The 16,482-nt window shown below is 39.4% G+C and overlaps 1 protein-coding gene and 1 long non-coding RNA gene across 3 annotated transcripts in view; one reads left to right on the forward strand and one right to left on the reverse strand.

Annotated features, from left to right (window-relative positions):
• The window catches only part of phldb1b (pleckstrin homology-like domain, family B, member 1b), a 144,007-nt gene that overhangs the window by 65,289 nt on the left and 62,236 nt on the right, over window positions 1–16,482 (forward strand). Inside the window, 1 exon segment of the mRNA XM_017308210.1 lies at window positions 4,366–4,491. Within this exon segment, the coding sequence (XP_017163699.1) occupies window positions 4,366–4,491 (126 nt within the window).
• Window positions 6,761–13,833, reverse strand: LOC103474293 (uncharacterized). Of its 2 annotated transcripts, none has more exons than XR_535138.1 (3): window positions 13,770–13,833; window positions 9,435–9,518; window positions 6,761–7,640 (listed from the first exon to the last, which is right to left on the reverse strand). It is a non-coding gene; the product is annotated as an uncharacterized LOC103474293 (long non-coding RNA). The 2 variants fall into 2 exon arrangements; XR_535139.1 differs by lacking the exon at window positions 13,770–13,833 and adding an exon at window positions 12,524–12,558.

The raw sequence follows: 16,482 nt of genomic DNA on the forward strand, positions 1-16,482 counted from the left end.
AAGGCAACAGCTCTACCAACTGTGCCACTGTGCAGCCCTATTATTATTATTATTATTATTATTATTATTATTAACAACTAGACAAAAATTGATACTCAGTTCAGGAAATATATTTTCCTTTGATTCTGATGATAATCCAGTGTTGACTATAATACTTCACAGAAGAGATAGTCACTGGAGAAGTTAGTTGTTCTCTAGAACCAACTGTTGGGTGAATTATGTGAGTTATGCCACAGCATCATCAGCGACTCCCTCCAGCTCCGACTTAACAATAGTCTGTCATGATTAAAGCACCTGATATATGTTGCTCCAGGCTATAACCCTTTAAATGCGATTTTTTAATCTGAATTTATCTCCTCTGGAAGATCATGTTAGGTTAAGTCAGGGGGTTGGCATGTGTACCGTGAGTCAGAGAAGTAGAGGGAGAGGGAAGCGCTGCTGGCAAAGTCCTGAAGAAAAGCGGGAGTTAGATGAAGGAGTTAGATGAGTGTTGGGAGTTCGTGGTGGGGGGAGCTGATGTGGCGCTAAATACCACAGGATCAAAGTGTTAACGACCTCTTTTAAATCATCCATTCAGCACGTTCTTGGTTTTTACTCGTTCTTGGCCTCAAATCATCAGGAAAAAACTGATGAGTGGAAAATGTTCATTGAAACGATGGAAATCTTCTGGAACAGACTCTTATCCATTTCATATGTACTGCTTAAAGACAGCAGTGCTAATGCCAATATGAAAACGCTTTCCCTTTACACCGCTCATATACTTCAGGCATGTGGGATTTAACCTTTACATAACATTTACTTCCACTTTATTGCTCTGAGCTTAAAGGCTTTTTACGGCTCCGTCTTTTAATGCAGATGAACAAGCACTGGAATCTACAGTGAACGTAAACAGGAAGCAGTTTGCTGGCTTGTTGGCTGTAAAAAAAACATCCAGTAGGAGCGAGAAAGAAATTGACACAATCACTGACAAAAACAACAACAACAAAAAAGACAGACAACTTTCTAAAACACACAGAAAAAGCAAAATGTTTAAAAAGTACATGTAGGTGTGGATCAGACCCAGGGCTGTAACCACCAGTCAGGAATTGAATCTCTGACACTGGAACCACTTATTATCACTGCAAACTTTTCCATGGATCACGATGTACTCGTGTCATCCTGTGTTTGCTCAGCATAGAGGAGTTGACTGCAGGAAGATTGGGAGAAATTTGCTGGTTTCTTTAGACAGAAAGCAACTTTGGGTATTTTTAATCTGCCATGACGCACATGGCAGCATTGATTTTCTGCAGGAAGAAGGTCTGTGGTTCGAATCCCAGCCTTGGGTCTCTCTGTGTGGACTTTGCATGTGCTTCTCATGCGTGGGTTCTCTCTGGGTACTCCTTCTTCCTACCACAGTACAAAAATCATGTCTGTTGGACGGACAGCTTTTCTGTATCGGAGAATCAGTACCGTTTCAAGAATATCCATCATACGACATGCAATATTGACTAGACATGCACCGATCCGAAATAAATACCTGTATTGATCATGATACTGGAAAAACAATTCCAGATCGAGTATAAGTGACAATGTGCCCAATCCATAATGGCAGATCTACTTAATCCAATTATATGCTTTGTACTCTGAGCGACATCATGCTTTATTATTTATTTTACATTATATCTAGACTGTGATGGACTGGTGACCTGTCCAGGGTGACCCCGCCTCTCGCCTGTTGATGCTGGAGATAAGCACCATGACCCCTCATTCCGATACACTCAGATATCGGTATCGTATTGGAAGTGAAAAAAGTGGATCAGTTCATCGCTAATATTGACCACCCCCATGTCTGCAGACGTTTCCCCCTGCAGTCCCAGCGTGACACAATGGTGCTATATTGAGAGAGCTATAAACAATTGCTTGCTTATCTGTTACTGACCTCATGGCACATGAGAGGGCTGGATTAGTTGGACGCGTGACACGCTCTGACATTTGAAACCAGACAGAAAGTGGATGGGAAGGATATTACCATGGCGACTCAGTGAGAATGAGCCCAATCAGTTGCTGGATGTGGGATTTTCCTGTTAGGTCTCATATGTCCAGGCTATTTAGGCATTTGGGGTTGCTTTAGTAGCTGATGTGAGACACCGACAAGATGTAGTAACCTTTGAAACCCACCATGATGATCTCAGTCTGTCATTGCTTTGTTTACTCCAGGCTTTAATGTCCAACAAACTGTATTTGGAGTCTTATCTCCGTAATTGGATGTGTTTCCTGTAGGATATGAGTGTGAGGCATATCAGATTATTCACTGTGTAAACCTGTGGGATCTCATCTCACCAAAGAGCAGCTTCAATTTAAGAACTTTTTATTCTCAGAAGAAAAAAAAAACATTACTGATGCAGAATCCAGCTTCCCAAAAATACTGCATTTCATTTATGAATTAATTAAAATGGAAACAAATGTTTTTGTTTAAGAAAAAAACTTCAGATTTCCTTATTTTAGAGGAAAGACTGGTTTGGGATGGTATCAGTTTTATTTGTAAAATCTACAAAGCTAAAAATTCAACACAGTTAAAATAAAAATAATGCAATTTTTTAAGTCTATAAGCAAGATTTAAATGCTACTAGAACAGAACAGAATAGAAATGAAAAGAAAAACAGAATAAGCATCTATACAGTAAGAGCAAATTTACAACATGAGGACAAAAATACTGTGAAGTCAGGTTGTGCTGTGGTGGCGCAGGGGTTAAGCACAACCCACATATAGAGGCCTTATTCCTCGACGTGGCTGTCGCAGGTTCGATTCCCGCCCTGGCGACCTTTGCCGCATGTCTTCCCCTTCTCTCAGTACCAACTTTCCTGTCAATGAACTATCAAATAAAGGCCACTAGAGCCAATAAGACCTTAAAAAACTGTGAAGTTATCAAGACAGCATAGTCTGTTTAAAAGAAATGTGCAACTGATAGGGTACAGAATGTACAAAATGTGTGCATATTTGTGCAATAAAACAACAAAAAACAGTCTATTTGTTAGAACTTAAATATAAAACTACTGATAATTGCAGGGATATAGACACTTATTTGGTTTGTTAGGAACAGTGATGGTTTTAAAGTCTAACAGCTGCTGAGAGGAAGGATCTRTGAAAATGCTGCTTTGCACACATAGGATGTTTGTCACTGAAGGAGCAACAGCATCATGTATGGGGAAATAAATATATTTCTGCTTCTCTAAGTCAGAAAAGCAACAATTCTAATGAATGCTAATGTTTGCACAGTATAGATAATGAATAACTCTTTTAAGTTGTTTGGTTTTTGACTGATATATTATTGATTGATATTATACCAGACAATAACTGAGCCCTCCTGGGTGAGAAATTGTATTATGTAAGAAAAAAGTCAAAGATCTCAGAAGAATCCAGCAGAATAATTAGAAAAACGATGGAGCTTAACATCATGTTGATGGAAATCACTTGGGACAAAACCACATGACAAGTGTTAAAACTATCTTTACCTTGAGGGAAAGTTTATATACTGTATTTGCTGTTTTTTTCTTTTTATTATAAATGTAGGACTTTTACACCTAGTGTGTTGCTCTTGATTAGGACTTTAACTTTGATTAAAACATTATGGCTCTTCTTCCACCACTGGCAGCTTATCTACGAGACAGGAAGCAGGAAACGGCTAATGGACAATAATCAAAGCTCCCWGAGCCACCAGAGAGACCACAAGTTTTATCTTGTTTGTTTAATCTCTGCTCCAATAGATTAGAAAAGCAAAGTAAAACAAATGACATATGTTTGAACGAGGTAACTAGCTTAGCTTTTAACCTCAGTTTACAGCTTTAAAGCTAATTTAAGCTAATAAGCTTACATTTAGCTTTTAGCTTATCATTTAGCTGAAAATGTAATTTACACTTAAGATAAGCAGACCCATAGTTGTAATTCCAACTTAATTATTGAGGAATAAATAAATAAATAATTTTGTTCTTTCTGTTGTTTTTGTTTTTTTCATTTTGAACATTTAAAATGTTTTCCAGTTCCAGTGTTAAATGTTCATTAGAATTTAAAGTTTATTGACATTTGAGAGGGTGAATTTGCATTATGCCATTACCATAATATAACTTGAAAATTGTCTCAAAACAATATTATTATTTATCACAATAACTTCTGGGGAAATGTATCGTCCAGCAATTGTGTTATTGTGACAGGCTTAACAAGAATTTACTTGCAAGCTAGTTTCTTTTTACTTAAACAGTACTTAGATATTTCCACCAGAAACTATACAAAAACACTTTGTAAGATTTTGTGTTTTTACAATGTGGTTTCCAATATTCAGTGTCCCATTGCAACACTATAAATGTGATTTTCTTGTGTTTTTCCTTGCAGGCTGTATGCTGTGTTTTGGACAGTCGGCCTTCTTCCGCTTCAACCACCCTGAGGAAGCCTTCAGGATGAAGAGCATGATTCCTCATGGAGGAGGTGTTCGCACCGGGAGCTATGCTTTGTGTCCAGGTAACACGTCTTGTGCTTACGCTTCCCTGCAAAAGTATCTGTATCTATATACAGATACTTATTGTATTGAGAATTTTTCACAAGTTGTTGTGTTACCGCCTCAAATTTCACTTACATTTTTTTTCTCTATACAAAAATCCCCGATATTTGGCATGTATCCTGCTGCTTTTCTCCTTTTGCCCCTAAATAAACCGTAGTTCAACTAACTGCCTACACAGATCACCTTCTTAGGAAGCAGAATCTCAGCAAGGGGCAATTTAACCTCAGTATAAATACAGCTGTTGTGTTTCTTAGAGAACATGAGAGAACAAGATGCATCATGAACCAGCAGACAGGTCAGGGTATAAAACAATGTCCCAAACAGACTTCTGTTCAGTCCATCACCTGGAAACGGACTGAGGATGGAGGGCATTAAACAAAGAATCTGCCAAAAGGCACCTGGTAGCTATAAAGGAGCTGCAGAGATCCCCTGCTCAGGTGGGAGATGACAGCTACAGCTTGTCCACAAATCTGACCTTTATCTGATCAAATCTGGAGAAATTTGAGGGGTGTTAATACTTTAGCTCTGCTCTTGCATGTTAAAGCAAAATTAATTTTAATTTCAAGCATTCGGTCGAGAGGAGCCAGTTGAGGCTCGGGCATCTGGTCAGGATGCCTCCTGGACGCCTCCCTGGTGAGGAGTTCCGGGCTCGTCCCACTGGGAGGAGGAAGACCCAGGACAAACTGGAGGGACTATGTCTCTCGGCTGGCCTGGGAACGCCTTGGGGTTCCTGGAGGAGCTGGAAGAAGTGGCTGGGGAGAGGGAAGTCTGGGCCTCCCTTCTGAAGCTGCTGCCCCCACGACCCGACCCCRGATAAGWGGAAGAAAATGGATCGATGGATGGATCGATCTTCTGATCATTGGACAGGTTCTAGTAGACGACCAGTGCCAATACTTACAATTCAGGGCAACTAATTTCTTAGTCTCCATGACAACTACTGTTATTTTGTGTTTTCATTTTGTCATTTTACTTCTACTATTTTCTTCTTAACTTGGGAACCGAAGTTTCCCTGTTTCTACAAACAGTGCACTGATTGCAGTTTTCTGGCCAGTTACTAATCTTTCTTGCTTTTTTCTTTTGCTATAATTAGCAACTTTTTTGGCCGGGAAAGTTGCTAAATACAATCACAAAGTAACTAAGATGGCAAAAGTGGAGTGACTGTTGTTAAAAGCAGACCTGGTGGGCAGGTCCGTCAGTCAGTCCTCTCTCATGGTAGAGCCAAAGAGAAAAGATCGGTTCTATATGAAAGTATCGACCAATCGCCAGCCTCCCAAAAAGAAGGAACTAAAGCTGATTTATTGTTGCACAGCTCATTTCTATGTGTATGATGGGGATTTACTGCTAAGCTGAAGTGATCTCCCTGAACAGAAGCCAGGGTTTTGTCCTGATATCTGTTTTCCCAGGTCATTCAGACTGCCTATACGAGGTTTCTCCATTCAGATCATAACATCTGGAGACCATTTGATTGACTGCAGCGAGTCGAAGGTTTGCCAGCTGCAGCCCACACAGACTGGACCCCCACCCTGTGGGTTCTTCCTGCATCTGTTTGACTGGCAGCTGGCTGTAGTGTCACATGTTTTACACTTTTACTGTCGCTACTCTGTGCTGCTCTCTGACATTCCTCAGTGGAGGACTATCAGGACTGTCCCCATCTGAGGACAGTTTCAGGGAATGCAAATATGAGCCTGATTTAGTGGCTGTCCAGTATATCAGCCTACCTCTAATAACATCCACGCCTATACAGCTCTGATTGAGCTGGTCCTGTATGGCTGGGGTTTGGTCGTACAAAGCAGTCCAAAATCAACTCAAAAGTTTGTGATTGAGAAAGTTCTGCCAATATATTTGATTTCATATAAACTAAGCATGCATCTATCCACTTTTTTCACTTCCAAAACCGACACCTGAGGTTTAGTAACGGCCGATRGCAATGAAGAAAAACAGCTGTATTGACTTAAAATGTCTTTTTTTTTTAAATAACACAGACTTAAATATACTGAATTACACATTTATTTGATAACTCAACAGTGCAGCACACTTAAATACACAAACAGCTTTACAAAACAACACAACCTGAGTTTGTCCAGYAAGTGCAATTAGGAGTAGAAGAGACAATGTAAAATAAATAAATAAGAAACTGAAACTGACAAAAACAACAGGTTGACTATCTTGGTCAAACATGTAATACGAATCTTCTTTCAAATGATTCAGAAAGAGCAATTAGGAATTCAAAATAAAATGCCAGATAAATAATAAAGCATGGCGTTGCTCAGAGCACAAAGTGTAGAATTAGACTAGAAAGAGCTGCCCTTATGTCATTGTTGCTGATACAAATTTTTTTCAATATCACCACCGATACAGATATTACTGTCAGATCAGTGCATCTTTAATATAAACTTATCAATAAGCTTCTAGTATTCTATAAATTAGTTCTTGCTTTTTGTGCGTTTATAACCTCTACCAATGCTGCATGACGGCGCTTTATAAATAAAATTGTTATTGTTATTATTATATCACAATCCTGTTTAAGCTGTAAATCCATCCTAATATTCTGGGGTGGATCGAATTACATCTAAACTTTGACTCTTGCCGCTAACACTTTATTTTAAAACTGTTAGACAGTTTGTTTTTTTCACAAATCCAAAAGGAAAATGCAGCAGGTTCTGTTCATTGTCTAGCCGTGCAACAGGCCACGATCTATCAGCGTTCAGTCCATGGAACACAGTACCCGGTGAAACCCGGAGCTGCAGTTCACACCATGCATGTTTTGAGCATCYCATTCCTCCGTGTCTCTGGGCAGAGTCTTCAGCTGCTTCCTGTGGGCTGAGTATGTGTATGTGTTTGTGTTCTGAGTGCTCCTCTTGGCAGCTCTACAACTGGAAGCATACCTTCATCTTTAGCCTCTACGGTGGAACTKTCACCGCTGTTCCACCGCTGACGCTGCTGGCYACCGGGGGTTAAGTATAGCGCGCGCACAGGCACGCTGCTGGCGGCACACTTCCTGGGCCTATAATGAAAGCCTTCCGTTGTTTAGAACCGTACCATTTCTGCATTCCTGTGCTGCATCCTGATGAGGACTGCTTAAACCACTCCTGTGATAAACAGGGATTATCTGAAATGTCAAAAAGCAAAGAAATGAGCTCATATCTGTGTGTGAGTTCAAGAAAGAAGACAATAAACCCCAACTAAACCAAAGGATTATTCATTTTGAAATCTTTCTGTACAAATTAAGCATTACTGTAATATTCCACAAGTCAAGTTTCTAAAATTAATTTATAATTGTGGATATTAAACATGTTAGATCAGTGGTCCCCAAACTACGGCCCGCGGGCCGGATCCGGCCTACCGCCACATTTGGTCCGGCCCCCCAAACAATACCAGAGAGAATTCAGATTTTTTTTTAATATATTGTATTTTCCGGTTTAATCAGGATTTTTCTTCGACCACCAGGGGGCTCTTTAGCAGGAAGTGTGTCCTGTAAACTGGGTGTTTTGTTTTGCATGGTGCATTGCTGCCATCTGTTGGACTTTTAAGGAACTGCTTGACTTTTATGTTATTTAATCAGTACGGTTGTTTGCTAGCGGTAGAGAAGATGTACACACGTGTTTGTTATGAACGCCGCATTCCAGGTTTCCCTCAATGAAATATATACTAGTCAGTCCCAGTGACTGTTTCACTAACTCACAGGAAAAAGTTTGGGGACCACTGTGTTAGATTGTCCTGGCCCGATATCGCAGTGTGTGGAGTTTCCAGAGGAGAAACCAGAACACATCCTGTTGAGTGTGACGCTTAGCCAATCAGAAAACGAGGTGACAGAATCCAAAATACATAAAAGTCCAAGCAACTGCCATGGTGGACCAGACAGTCCAGTGGACGTTGGAGACATCTTTGTAGTGTTTTCCCTTTATTAAACAAAGTCCACAAAAACATTCGCTGTTGCTTCTTCCCAGTCGGCCATGTTTGTTTTATCTGAACTCATGTTTGAACTTGAGAGGTTTTGTGAGATTTCCCACCTGACATTTGAATGTTTGCAAGTGAAATCGGTTCATGTGTTGCTCCTGCCACGTGGCTCGATTGAACACACTGTAAAACCATCTGTTATATTTACGTTTTTTTTTGTTTTGTTTTTTTACGTCATCTGTGTGGTCTCACAGGTTTTGAAAATTGTCTGACAATTTTAAAATCTTGCTGTGTGAACCAGGCAGCAGATGCAGGGAAAGTATGTTCTACAATTTAGGCGCTACACTCATTTTTTTCTTCCTTGAACCAACTCTAATTTGTTCCAGCTAATTGTCTTAGTTTTGCTCAAGCTATAATTCTGATTTGATTGAATTTTCCATCCATTGATTGAAAATCAAATCAGAATTATAGCTCGTCTTCTTCAGATGGACTGTTCATGGTCATCTTTTCTGTCCATGTCATCACTGTCCAATGACTCTTTGAAAATACTTGATATATGAGTAAGGACAACATTTAGTTTCTCTTTGGGATAAATAAAGTATTCCTGAAATGAAATGAGTTGAATTTTCCCTGTGTACCAGCCTTCGACATCAGAACAACCAGCTATCAGTAATCAGTCCAGGTTTAACGATGCGTCCATTTCACATGACAAAATGGTAAAGATGATACTGTGAGATATCTGTTCCTATCAGACTCAGAGTCTGTTATACGCAGAGCAAGTTTATCAGTGATTTAAATAGTAAATGACTGGCTGAATAAGTTGAATTGATTAGAGGAATGGTCAAATTACATTGGTCAACAGAGATGTAAAACTTATCTATTTCTATTTCTTCAAATTGGGTTACTGGTGAAGTTTCCATTTTTCTTTTTGCATAATAGTTCTACAAACATTTTAAATATAATACCATGCAGGAAATTTGTCAAAGAAATCTGAGAAAATACTCACCCCTGCCAGGCACTTCTCCAGTGTGTCAAGGATGATGAGCTGAGAAAGATAAAGGTTCTTCTCAGAGGCTTCTCCAAATATCCGCTGTTGGAAAAATAAACCCCTCAATGTAATGCATTGGAGCAGTTAAAGATAAATACATACAAATGCACACACACACATTATAAACATATACGCACACACACATGTAAATATATCCATCGATTACATTGGTCAACAGCCAAAAAGTTGTCTGTTGACAGTTTTAGGGTCATTTTGATGAGCTGAATCCAAAAATCATMTTGGTTTTGCTCCATCAGGTCAACTTTCTGAATTATGGAGCAACATGAATATCAAAATGCATGACTTGTTCTCACATCTGGATCAATGAGTGACGAGCAGGAGGAGAGATTCCATCAGGAYRGAAAAGAGATGCAGACGTAACGTTCAATTCACATGTATTTGCCCTTATCAGTGTTTATCATTCAATTTACAGAAATCCAAGTTTGTAACATTTAATTAATGCGCTGTTAGATAACATGTTTTTTTTTCTTCTTCTAAAGCCTTTTTAAAAATATAAAAAATAATAGCGGAAATGAACTGATTGAGAAAAATGGATGTCGTTTTTTGATTCAGAGGTGCAAAATAGTTCTAATTCAGTTGAAAAACATAGACAATGTCCAAAAAATATATTTTTTGTAAACTACATCCTTTTTAATTGCAATTAAAAAGAATGTAGTTTTTTCATATAAATATATGAAGAAACTTCCTGTTTTGCTAATTAATATCAGATCTGGTACTTCCAACACCACTCCCCTTTCCTGGTTCAAAGGGTTTTTCTAAACTTGTTAAAAAACACTTGTAAATTTAAGGGGAGAATGTAAACAGCCGAAGAATTCTTAAGAACTTAGCAAAAGACAACCTCATTCAAAGACCTGAAGTTCTATAACTACCTGAGAGGCKGAATGGTGTCCTTTCCATTTATAGAGGATGGGCCAGTGTTTCTGAGCCAAAAAGAAATAACAAAGAAAGCACTGATACTCATCACTGTAGCATTTAAAGCATCCAAAGAGCTTCTGTCATGGCTGACATTTATGGACTTCCAGGTCATTTCATTCAATGAAGAACTTTACCAAACAAGACAGACTGTGAAAAGTTCCTATGAATGGGAATGTCCTTTTTCACCAGTCTGTCACCAGTGTAATCTGTCACACTGGTGACAGATTAAACCGTCACCAGTGTGATGGTTTAATCTGAAACGCTGTACAGTCCTTTATGTTGAGGCGGATTCTTGTTTTTAGAGCCAGAGCAGTCTGTCACTGAGAGCTGACTTTATTTATGAGTGTGAGTTTATTAGGGCTGTTGAACAAATTGTTTCAAGGAGAAGTGAAGTCTTCATCACATGCATAGAATCTGGAAAGTATTCAAGAAGCTTCAATTTTTCCACATTTTGTTATGCCTAAATCCTTATTTTAAAATGGATTAAATCCATTTGACTCTCAAAATTCTATACACATTATCCCATAATGGTAAGGTCATACACAGAAGAGAAGCCAGAAGAAATCTGTTGTTGAAAGAAAAACAAGACAGAAGAAGTCTTGCTGTTTGAATGTGGTTGAAGGTTCCCTGGTTAGATTACCAGGTTTTTTGCATTTGTAAAATATGATGTACACTCCACATGCACCATAACACATCACCTGTCATAAAACATGGAGGTGAMWGCATTGTGCTTTCACAATGTTTTTCTTTAACCGGGATTGTTAAGATGGATGTTGTTGATGTGATTGATTAACCTAAATACAGGAAAATCCTGGAAGAAACCCAGTTTAGATGTGTTAAGGACTGGAGACTGTGGTGGAGAAAGTACTCAAAACATTTACTTAAGTAAAAGTACAAATACACAGTCAAAAATGTACTTAAGTAAAAGTCAAAGTACCACATTAACATTTTACTTACGTAAAAAAGTCCTGGCTTTTAAAAATACTTAAGTATTAAAAGTAAAAGTACTTGCTGAATGCATTACCTAATCGCTAATATCATTAAGTGTGCCGATCGTATTTAATTTTAATACATCAGAAATGTGCCATTTTAATTAACACTACCACAGATTAAACATGTTCTTATTGTGTTTATTCTCTGTAACAGTTTAGACTTAGATATGTGATTCTATGAATCATAATTTCAGGGATGGAAACATTTTGTCTCCTGTCCTAACATAGCATGAACTTCATTAGTCACATTTATTTAGAAAGAAATCTAACTGAAAGGGGATGTAAAGAAGGTGCGAGTGGGGTGGAGGACATGCAACCAAGGAGCCATGTAGCAGAGTTGTAGTCAAGACAACCGAACCCAAGACCAGCGCCCTGCGCTAAATGACACAATAACATTAAGTTTACCTATCAAAATTGGTTTTCAGATTGATCTGAAAGATCCACATTCCCATAAAAACACCTAGATATTAAATACTTAAGAGCTGAAATGAATTTAACCAGTATCAATTAAAACTCACTTCATTCTGTTTTGCTTTCATCGCTGTGCTACAATCCGCAGAGGTCTCCTGCTATTCCTAGAAAAATAACGCCCTGGGCGGTTGCCCATATTGCCCATGTCAGAAACCACAACTGAAACATCGCAATTAACGGTAAATAACGTTCAACTATGAACACTGTCCAACGGCGCAACAAGTAACCAAGCAGAAGGAGCATCGTGACTGTTTTCATCCTCCCTCCCACTGCGATGTTTGCCACCATGACAGGAGACGAAATCAATCAATGAGCAATGAGCATGCTCTGTGTTCATACATTCAACTTTTACTTATTCAGCGATTATATATATTGTATAGCTACCGCAGTGTACACAAGAACAAAGAACGGCTCTCAGTGAGGCTTCAGTCCTTAGGACTTAGTAAAGATCCGTCCAGAAGAATCGGATCGTTCCTGAATGTCATATCACTATATTGCAGACTTTGGTCAGCGTTGTCCCATATATGCGACACCTCAATCAAAACCTCCACACAGTAATTCAGCGCATGAGTGACAACTTTTTTTCATCAGATGCAACATGTGTCTCAGTACAGCTAGCTTTGCTAGCATCACGTCCACAGATCTTACCTTTCTTTAAGCTTTCCTTCCAAGTGACGTTAAAAGTTGGACGAAGTCCCACCGTCTGTGAAAGCGAAGCGCTGCTGATTTTACATGTCGCCATATCAATTTATGCAGCTATTATATTATAGACAGACATCTCCTCCCGCTCAGAGGAAACCACTGCGCATGTCTGGAGCTCCGCGTGCGAGTAAAGGTGGAGCCGATGGGTGACAACAGACACTAAGTCACGTTATTGCTCGGATTTTACGGCGCCACCTTAAGACCCTGAACTTCACATTTTAACGGAAGAAAAGAGCAACGCGACTTGGATGTAACGAGTAACGCGACAGTTTTGTAGAAATGTAGTGAAGTAGAAAGTACAGATACTTACTGTAAAATGTAGTGGAGTAAAAGTAGAAAGTATCCATTATTAAATCTACTTAAGTAAAGTACAGATACACGAAAACTGTACTTAAGTACAGTAACGAAGTCCTTGTACTTCGTTACTTCCCACCACTGGGTGGAGGTTCACCTTCCTGCAGGAGAACAACCCTAAACCTACAGCTAGAGGCACTATAGAATAATTTGGGTCAACGTCCAGACATAAATTCAACATAGAATCTCTGACAAAACTAGAAGATTGCAGTTCAACCCACCTATCCATCCAGTCTGACTGACCTTGAGCTATTTTGTAAAGCAAGAAAGTGTGTACCTTCTAGGACTATAGCAGAATGTAGTTCTAGAAAGCAAGAATGCAGAGGGTCTATATGCATATTTTTTTCAGATTTTTATACAAATAAAAAAAGATAACTTTCCAATTCACAAATATACACTACTTTGTGTTGGTCAGTCCCAATAGAATACATTGAAATTTGGGACGGTAATCTGGCAAAGTGTGATAAATTATGAATTAATGTCTTTACAAGACAATGGATTGACTCTGTGTGTTGCCTCCTYGGCCTGTGCTGTTGTCCAGGTGAACAGCCAGGTGTCTACTCTCCATCCTCCACGTGTTCCAGTATTTCTCTAAGGGTGTATTGAGCCTAAATGTCATTTCTTCAAGACAGGTTGTTTGGTTTCATATCTAGAAGTTRCTAAAGCTGTGATTTTAGTCAGTCAAAAATATTTCCTGCTTTCAGTGTGTCTCTTACAGACCAGCAGATAGCTTTGTGTGCTGAAAGAGGCCTGTGGCTGGGATTACAGGCTCTTTTTTCACAGACTATTTATAATCTTCCAKCTGAAGTCAGTCTTTGGTACTTGCCCCCAAACTCACCTATTGGCCCAGTATGTGTGCTTTTCTTGCTTTCTCTTCAGATGCTGTTTGAAGGTCAGTCCCTGTGTAGGATATACTAATTAATGCTGTTTACAATATGAACAAGTATTGTGGATAAAACTGACATCTAACATGGAAACTTTAATGATTTTAAAAGGAAGGATGTCTAAAATGTTTTATGAAGAAATATTTTTTATCTCACTGAAAAATGTAGAAATTTCCAACCTCAATTTGGAGTACATTTATTTTGTGGGAAATGATGTTAAGAAATAATGGTTTTGATCCACAAGGAAAATGATCGTAATGATATCTCAGTTCACATTTACTCATTTCTTCTAAAGACATGATTTCTTTTTCAGACTATTTCTCTTCACTTGAGACACTGGAGTAAGAATTAATAATAAAGAGCCCCAGCTCGTCCCTTTGTTGCTTATGGATATAGAAAGTGTTAGTATCAGTTTCAGCACATGTAGTATTTTAATGCTCTTTTGCTCTGCTTCATAAAAAAAACTGTCGAAGTTTCGTAATGGTAAGAACTAACATTGACCACGCATGAGTGTCTCTGCCAGGAGTCTGTAAACTGGCAGCTGTTGAGTTAGCCACAGCACGGGAAATATAACRTCCACGTTTTCAAAATAAAAGTCCGACTTCGACGTTTGCTTGTTAATGACAACTGATGGACCTCAGCTTTGAGCTCATTTTTCTGGTCCATCTTGTGTTGCCACTGTCGTGTTGACACGGGGAAACATGTCAACATTGTATTGAATGTCTGTAAACATTCAGACGGCAGCCTTTATTTTGAAGGTTTAAAATGGAAACTCGGTCATATTTCGGCTAGCTCATCATCACTCGGCGGCTGTGCTCGGTATCCCAACCTCTGCTTGAAATATCACCTCGGCGGCGTAGCTCTGGCTCTCTGTAGGTCTGTGTGGAGCCTGGCGCGGCGGGTCTCCGTCACTACCACGCCGGTACCGGCGTGTCCGCGGGATGTGGGCCCACCCGGTGTGTCACGTAGCAGGTGAAGCGCTCTGAACCCCGGCTGGCAGTTTCTACCCCTTCATGTGAGTGAGCGTGCGGCAAAAACGCCTGAGATTTGAGCGACACCGGTCATACGAATCCGCCTCAGACCGAACTCCATTAACAACTAGTCGATTTAATATTTTGTGCTGGTTCTGGATGGTATATCAGTCCTAGAACTGATTGTAATAGTTGCATCGTTACTTGTCAACAAGCCTGTGTGTTCTGCTTACACCTGAATAGAAAACATCTTTGATTCATTGCATTCATCCTTCATTTCCATGACCCACAGATGGAGCTGATGTGGATTTTGTTGATGTTAAATAGCTTGTTTTTTAAGAGAAGTTTGGCGTGTTGCACTGTAATCAATGATCCGTACCCCATGACATCATTGGTCGGGTTTTTCTTGATGCTTTAATTTCTTGTCACCSCACCCCCTTTCCATCCTCTCTCCTCCTCCTCCTTGTGCGCTGCACACAAGCATCGAGTCGGTTTGTTGTCTGCAATAAACGACATGATAGTGACATTTAAACGGGCCCTGGTGGATCCAGCGAACCGCCGCGGCTGCTGCCAGATGGCTGGAATACAGTGAAGTGGCACTGAAGTGTGCTCTGATCCGGCCGTGTACCCAGAGAGCAGGGCTCAGCTGAGCAAGCCCAACTAATGCATTATTTCTCAAGCTTCTATATTTTACAGCAGTTTTGCTCATGGGACACGTCTGTGACATCATCAGCATCAAGACACAAAAACAGACCGCAGTGCATTTTTCTGCTGTGTCCTTTAATTGTGTTTACATCTGTAAACATACGCACACACCCAGATAGATTCATATTTATGTTTACAGTAGTTTAATCTGAAATTTATTCGGCGACTTTTGTATCCGCAAAAATTAAAGACAGCGACAGTGTTCTTCAAAAGCTGAAATAGAGAGCTAAATTTCTGCCCTTTAATTTACACTGAATCCATTAAAACCTGTGGGTTTTTTAGATCTTGCCACAAAGTGCTTGACTAACAATCACGAATGAATAATCTGGTTGAAATAAATTTGAGAATTGTCTGGAAATGGTCCCCTTTTCAGCAAGAAGAGTGGAATACCCCAGTTTTAACATTAAAAACAGCACACAAAAAAATTTTTTTTGTCTTTGTCACATGGTGTGGGATGAACCACCTGCAGCTCAATGTTCAGGAAAGTTGCAGTTGCAATCTGAAATATGTAATTGATTTCCATCTTTTGATGAAATTTGCACAGGGATAAGTAAGCCTGGTTTCATGAAGAAGACCAGCAGAGGTATGGTGTTACCTGAAACTATTTTTAATCAGTTATTTGACTGGGTAAATCAAACATGACTTTGCCGGACTAAAACTTTTGCAATAAGCTCCGACTGATGCAGTTAAATATTATAGAAAAATATACTACAATTAATATTGTGTGAAATTTTAAGTCATCATCAGAAAGCATGGTAGCCTCTAATAGGAACATACCAACTATGACTGTTTGGTCATTTTCAGTTCAGCTCTTTTACTTTGCACATGTTTTTAGATCAGGTAGCAGGGGAGAAATGGAAACCACTAAATCAGTGTTTCTCAACCTTTTTTGGGCCAGCTCCCTTCTTCCCTCATTCGTGAACAAGATCCCCAGATACTTAAACGGCGACCTCGTCCCCAGAGATTGGAGAGCCCAACCCAGAGTCCCCAT

Source organism: Poecilia reticulata, linkage group LG13 (genome assembly GCF_000633615.1).
Source record: "Poecilia reticulata strain Guanapo linkage group LG13, Guppy_female_1.0+MT, whole genome shotgun sequence".
NCBI classification, from domain to species: domain Eukaryota; kingdom Metazoa; phylum Chordata; class Actinopteri; order Cyprinodontiformes; family Poeciliidae; genus Poecilia; species Poecilia reticulata.